At 39.5% G+C, this 7,119-nt stretch overlaps 1 protein-coding gene across 1 annotated transcript in view; it reads right to left on the bottom strand.

The window, feature by feature from the left end:
* The window catches only part of WASF1 (WAS protein family member 1), a 242,416-nt gene that overhangs the window by 17,143 nt on the left and 218,154 nt on the right, over positions 1–7,119 (bottom strand). The window contains exon 4 of the mRNA XM_019520104.1: positions 1,370–1,523. Coding sequence (XP_019375649.1) covers positions 1,370–1,523 — 154 coding nt within the window. The remainder of the gene's footprint in view (positions 1–1,369; positions 1,524–7,119) is intronic.

Here is a 7,119-nt window from a genome sequence, read left to right as displayed (position 1 = left end):
CCATGATCCACTGGCTGGGGAATTGGCTCCGTGGTAGGATCCAAAGGGTGGTGGTTGATGGAAGTTGATCGTCATGGTGCACTGTGACCAGTGGAGTCCCTCACGGCCCTGTCCTTGGGCCTACACTATTCAACAGCTTCATTAATGATGTGGACATTGGCGTCAGAAGTAGACTGGCCAAGTTCACTGACAACAGCAAACTCTGGGGTAAGGCAGCCACACCTGAGGACAAGAGGGTGATCCAGGAAGACCTTGACAGGCTCAGGAAATGGGTGCACAAGAATCTGATGGTGTTTAACTGTGAAAAACACAGGGTTCTCCACCTTGGGAAGAAAAACCTGCAGCATCTTTATAGGCTCGGCAGTGCTATGCTGGCTAGCAGTACGGGTGAAAGGGACTTAGGGGTCATGACTGACCACAAGATGAACATGAGCCTTCAATGTGATGCTAGTAAAACGAGTAAAATGCTGGCTTGCATCATTAGATGCTTCTCAAGCAAATCCCAGGACAGAATTCTCCTGTTGTACTTGTCATTGGTGAGGCTGCAGCTGGGTTCCACAATTCAAAAAGGACGTGGAGAAGCTTGAGAGAGTCCAGAGAAGAGCCACGTGCATGATCAGAGTTCAGGAAAACAGACCTTATGATGAGCGGCTGAGAGCTACGGGGCTCTTCAGCTTGGAAAAGCGCAGGCTCAGGGGTGATCTGGTGGCCACCTACACGTTTACCAGGGGTGCTCACCAGGATGTGGGGGAACGTCTGTTCACTGGAGCGTCCCAAGGGATGACAAGGTCGAACGGTCACAAACTACCTCCATGACCGTTTCAGGCTGGACATAAGGAAGAACTTCTTTACTGTCCGAGCCCCCAAGATTTGAAATAGACTGCTGCTGGAGGTGGTTCAAATACCTACTTTGAATGCCTTCAAGAGACATTTGGATATTTATCTTGCTGGGATCCTATGATCCCTGCTGACTTCTTGCCACTGGGGCAGGGGGCTAGACTCGATGATCTTCCGAGGTCCCTTCCAGCCCTGATGTCTATGAAATCTACGGAATTTATAAAGGGGCCTCATACTCATTCCCCTGTGTTCAGAGGCAATCATTAAGCAAAAGAATCCCCCAAATCACTACTTTAAACAGTCACACAACTGTAAGGTACAATGTCTAAAACACCAAGAACAAACTATAACAGCTAAAAGCAGGGGAAACAAGACAACAATGCACTGCTACTTTCTTCTCAAGTAGCCTCACTGTTTTTAACAGCACTAGTTGAGGATCAAAAGTACTACTCAACCTGAGAAAAAGGTGTCTGCAGCCCATCCGTAACTACTGATGAATTAGGGACAGGTTCTGCTTAGTTTTCATACTGACCTGTAAGGCGTAAGTATGTTAAGTGGGGGAGGCTGTTCACAAATGTCATAAGTCTCTTGTAAAGGAATAGGTAGAGTCTTGCGGTCAAACAGCTGTTGATCCTGAATTGTGGAACTCCTGAAAGCTTTTCTCATTGTAATGTCTTGCAATGACACTGAAAGGAGACATGAAAATAAAATGAAAACAAATCAACCAATCAACCAACCAATGATCAAGCATATTTGATTTGGTTTAATTTATCTGATGTAAAATGTTTTACAACTGCTAAACATTCTTTTAGTTAATAATTTCTCAGAGTAGCATTTACATTTTACAGAGGTATATTATTAAACTATTACTACCCTAAAAAGTGTAGTTAGATGAGAAAAACATATATAATATGTATGTTATCACATTGTCAATTACTTCTAATCAAAGGAAACATGTTTTTTTTAACTGGACTCATGATGGTAACAGAATTCTGTTTTCCATAAAAGGCATCCCTCAGTTAAGGTTAATGTGTCAAAAGAAGGGTTCTGTAGCCACACAAATGAGATTCTGTATCTTTAAAGTACCAAGTAAAATTAACCTATTCTTAATATCCATGTGGTGGCTTGTGTCTGTAGCTTTCATTGACATTAATATGCACTAATTTGCATTCCTTGCACATGCAGCTGTCCAACTGAGATGCCAAATCAGCAAGGCGCAAAAGCCTATCCCAAACAGTCAAGGAGTTAGTGGCAGGTGGTGTTTAATCATTCATTCCTGCATTCCTTGAAACCAGTAAAATGTTCTTCTAAACAGGTTGCTGAATCAAGATGCAATTCTTCCATTTAATATAAAGAATTTTTGTAACATGGTAATTATAAGCAATTAATGACCAGTATACGAAATTACAATTAAATGAATGAGCAAGAACCCAGTGTCAGAGCAATACATTAAAATGCCATTTCCAAAAATTACAAAATGTCAGCTAATAAGTTCTTGGATAACTACAATTAAGGCAAACAACTCATTTTCAACTGTTTTAAAACCATCATGATTAAAAAAAATAAGTTGAGTTGGAAGCATTCCTATTAAGATTCTAAGAAGGTTAATTGAAAAATGACTCTAACAGATAAAGTTTGTATTACACATTCATGAAACTGTGCATCTGTTCAATATTTTTTCTTCCTTTATGCTCAAACATTTCTCCCATGAAGCCTAGTTGTCTCCTAAACTTAGTCATTACAACTAAATGTTAGCTTTTCAGCTCTGGTAAAGGAGAAACCCTATATTTGTAAGCTAAGGTATTTATTTAATGTCAAAATAAGTCAATGCTGAAAGAAAAAAAGGTTAATCCACCATAAATTTTCAACAGAAAATACTATGTTTATAAAGTTAAATTGTGTTAATCTTTAAAGAAAAAAAGATTGAGGGTGGCCATTTTAAAAAGCATCTAGTGCTTTAAAAATATTTAGCCTTTTAAAAGAACTGATTAATCCTATGTGCTTTTGTCAGATTCTAAGCTTTATTCCATCTGATTTTTGTAGTATATTAACATATAAAAACTAAGCTACTTAGGGTGCTTTCTGCTGCCCTATTTTCTGTCACAGCAGCTCAGAACAGTGGTGGCAGGAGAGTTGCCAGATCTCCCACATAAAACACAAGCAAGCAAAAGGCACAGAGCAGGGGTGTCAAAGATATGGGTCACAGGGTTCCTTTATCTGGCCTCTGGGTCTCAGAGTTGACCCACATACAGCACATGACCTGTGCTGCATGCAGCACCCACCCTGGCTGGTCCAGATGGCATCACATGCAGTGCTCTGTCCAGGACCTCCACTGCATGCAGCATGGATCCTTGACCAGCTAGAGTGGGTGCATGCACAGGTGTTGTGTTCAGTGCAATCCTGGACCAGCTTAAGTGGGCTCTGTGTATGCTGGGTCTGTCACGCAGGGGTTTGCAAGGGGGGGGACAGGGAGGGAAGGAGTGCAGTGGACCCAATCCATCCCATGGACTAGCTCTGCACCATTAATTTGACCCTGTGGGTCAGATGAGTTCGACACCCCTGTTTAAGGGGGCCTGTAACTGTGAATGTTCCTCTTCCCTAGGCACACCAATGACTCCTCTTTGTGAGGCTAAGATGCTTTTTCTTTGCTATTCAGTTTGGCTTATGAGATTATTTATTGGCTTCTCAGGTAGTATGTTCTTTGGGGATTTTTTTTTCTCCCAAGTCTTAGGATCAAAGTTTTTGGAGGGAATTTTCTCTTTTGGAAAATCTTCCACTAAGTACTCAGAAACCTTTCCATTCAATTCTTTTATAGATTAACTGTTTTGCTTCTAAGTGAGGCACAATATGTAAGCAACAAATGTACTTATTCAGTACTGCTCAGTACTCCTTTATGACATTAATTCATAAGCACTTTCTAATAACAATATTAATAAATGTCTGTTGGAGCATGACAACTCTGGAAATAGTTAAAGGGAACATTCCTTCAATAAATACATACAAAACATTTCTTGGCTTTTGATATTTAAAGTGCTTATAAAAATATGAAACATTGGTCTTCTGAATAAATTAAAATTACTGAGATGTGCATTATTCTATATGTTCTCTCGTGTTCCATCATTAGTGGGCCCATAAAGTCTCTAGAGTAAGCAGGTGCAGCATTTTTAAAACTTCAGTTTCCTACCCTTCTAGTAAAAATTACAACTAAGTGCAGCTTTGCAGAGGGGAAAAGATCAGTCCCTAGGACAATCAGTTCCCAATGACTGACAGATCATCTATCTAAAGTTATACGAATGACCAGAGAAAGTATTTTGTAGAATTCACCACTGCCACTAACATTTTCTCCTCCAATATTTTGGATCTTGTCATGAAAAATAAAAATAGCCTTTTATATGAAACAGCTGAATATATTGCAACAACTTCATTAAAAAAAACCTGCCAGAAGAATCCAAACAAAATATTTAGAAATATAGTACTGTGATACTGGGCTCCAGAAAATAGTTACATAAGTCTGTAAACTCAATAGAGACAAATACCCTAAATGTCTCATAGATAATTTCTCAGAATTTACAAACTCATTGTACACATGCAATATCTCAGGGCACTACCTTTAACTGTAGTATACAACAAGCCCGTAAGTACTGTTCTGTGAAAGCTTAAGTAGTCTCTGTCATTTTAACACACACACACAATACACATACAATTTCCCCCTCTCTCTCATTTCAGAATCTGTATAAACTCCAGAAATGTAAGTGTATCCCCCTTCCATTTCTGCATCATGAAATTTGTAAAAAGACTTATTATAGCAACCAGTCTAACTCCCTGCCAATACAGGATTTTCCAAGTAATTGGAAATAATACCTGTCAGAAAGCAGAGCTATCAAATGTACTGTACATGACGTTCTGAAACAGATCTCTGTTCATTTCTCTCCAACTCAAAATAAAAAATGAGAAAAAGCAGGTATTTAAATAGCAATACTACAACAAGTATTAACTGGGTGTCTTTTGAAGCTGTAATAAAAAACATATCAGTACCATAAATTGGTATTAATATTTTACCACCTGGTAAGCTGCCACTTCAATTTCTTTCCCTTTAGTGTCATTAACGTATGACCCACAATTTGTAGAAAAAAAAAAATCAGCTATGGAGTGTATCAGTGTTCTGACAGAAAGAAATGATTCTGATAGAAATAATTTACATTTCAAAAAAATACTTTTACTCTCTTACTTAAAAAAAAAAAATGTTAGGCAATAGGTTTTAAAGTCCTTCAAATGTACAGCCAACAAAAGTTCTACACCTTCCAGAAATGGCAAATATATATAAATTGTTGCTTGACACCTCCATGAACACATAACATTTTAAAACCAGCACCATTTAAAACAACAAACATAATTGTGTGCCAATTCAAATGTTTTGTTAAAATTTATCAGAAGCTGTGGATCTAAATGTCAGATTCCCTTCATGTATTCAAAATCCTTTCCTACTTCTAAGACTTTGGATAGGAAGAACACATGATGCTATTTAGAAAGTTCCAGTTATGAGTAACTAACCTTATTTTCTTTATTGAAAATTCTCTCCCCAGCAATAACCTTCTTACTCAACCCTCAAGCTGAGAGTGTAATATTGAGCTCTGAGTTCTATGAACCATTTTCACAGATTTTAGAAATGCCATTATTCTTAAGAATGTCAAAAATACTTTGCTTTTAGTAGAATGACTCTTCTGCTATCAAAATTTTTCTTTCTAACTACTGGAGTTATGCTAATTACTAAAAAGAAATTGCTTCTCCCTTGGAAAAGAAATTGCTTCCCCTTGTTTACTGTCCTCAGGGGCAAGTCCAATCTCACATTTTCTAAAATGATCTGTCCTAGTGAAAATAAGAGCGCAGATGCAGCTTGGACATTGAATTTATGTAGCTTAACTTCCGTATGTAAGTAAAGGGACTCAGAGAAGCCTAGGAAACTAATACGTTTGACAGAGAATTCATAAATAGATGTTGAACTATAATGCATGCTAGAGAACATCCTTCTCATCCAGGCATTGCAAACAGCGAACACATCAATGGGCTCATCACAAACATGGGTGCATTTTCTTGTTCATTCTGACAAGAAAATGCACCACTTAAAACCTGTCATTTCATCCAGATTTCCTTTTTCATAAATAGAGAACAAACTGCACAGAAGTATAGCCCTGTCACTGAATCATCTAACTTTATGAAACTAAAGCTGGGCATTCCTAACTTAAACTGATTAATTACTAAACATATAGTAGACTACACTGAGTCTAAGAGAACTGGAGGAAACACACTGAAGGTGTTGGGGCTAAAGCACTTACCACAAAGGTGCAGATTTGTATAGAGAGAAATGTACTGTTCCCTTATATTTACTGCTTTAAATAATCCTAGGATTTACCACACATGAAGGTCTGAGTGTTCAAAACAAACACAGATTTACTGAGGCAATCCTTTATGAAGAAATGACTGTGGTTGTGTACAAACATTACATTTTTACTAGCAGAATTGCTGTTCTCCCACTAGAAATAAGATGTATACAAACATTCACTGAATTCCCCCTAGGCAAAACATGCCCCTTCCAGGAGAAGATCTTCTGGGTCTCAACCTACAAGATCTCCCTTATAAGAGTTTCTCCCATAAGGGTGAATACCTGTACACTCCCCTCCCAATCTACTCCTGGAGGGAAAGGAAAGTCAGTAAAATAAATAAATAAATAAATAAATAAATAAATAAATTGAGCTGTCTGCTAAACACTAAGCATTCAGCACTTGATTGAAGCTCCATGGTCAGAAAGAAGATAGAGGCAAGTTAACTGACAGACAGAGCACAGCAGCATGACCTGCTGTCTGAATGGGAGTGCTGTAGGGCAGGGGTTCTCAATCCCTGGGGTGCAGCCCAGTGCCAGGCCGCAGCGGGTCGGCTACTGGTCCACAGCACTGTCAGCTGCCAGACTGAAAGTGACTGAGGACTGGCAAACCATGGCCCCCCAGAGCTAAGCGGAGAGGTCGTGGCTCCTTTGGCAGGGTCCGCGGCAGCGCAGAGTTTGGCCCACCCCTTGGCCGGGAAGCGGAGGTATCCTTACCCTGTCTGTTGGCAGGAAATTCTGGCCGCAGTCGGCTGCGACTGCTGGGCTGTGGTTTGCTGGGCTGCAGCCACTTCTGGGCCCTGGTTTGCCAGGCCACAGCATAAAAACTTTGGGAACCTCTACGGTAGGGGATACCAAGGGTGGTGGCAACATGGTATAAAACCACTGATGCAAACAAGGCTGCT

The sequence above is a fragment of the Gavialis gangeticus genome, unplaced genomic scaffold (assembly GCF_001723915.1).
Source record: "Gavialis gangeticus isolate Ggan-Ray unplaced genomic scaffold, GavGan_comp1, whole genome shotgun sequence".
Classification (NCBI taxonomy): domain Eukaryota; kingdom Metazoa; phylum Chordata; order Crocodylia; family Gavialidae; genus Gavialis; species Gavialis gangeticus.
This window is presented reverse-complemented; position numbering and strand designations above follow the sequence as displayed.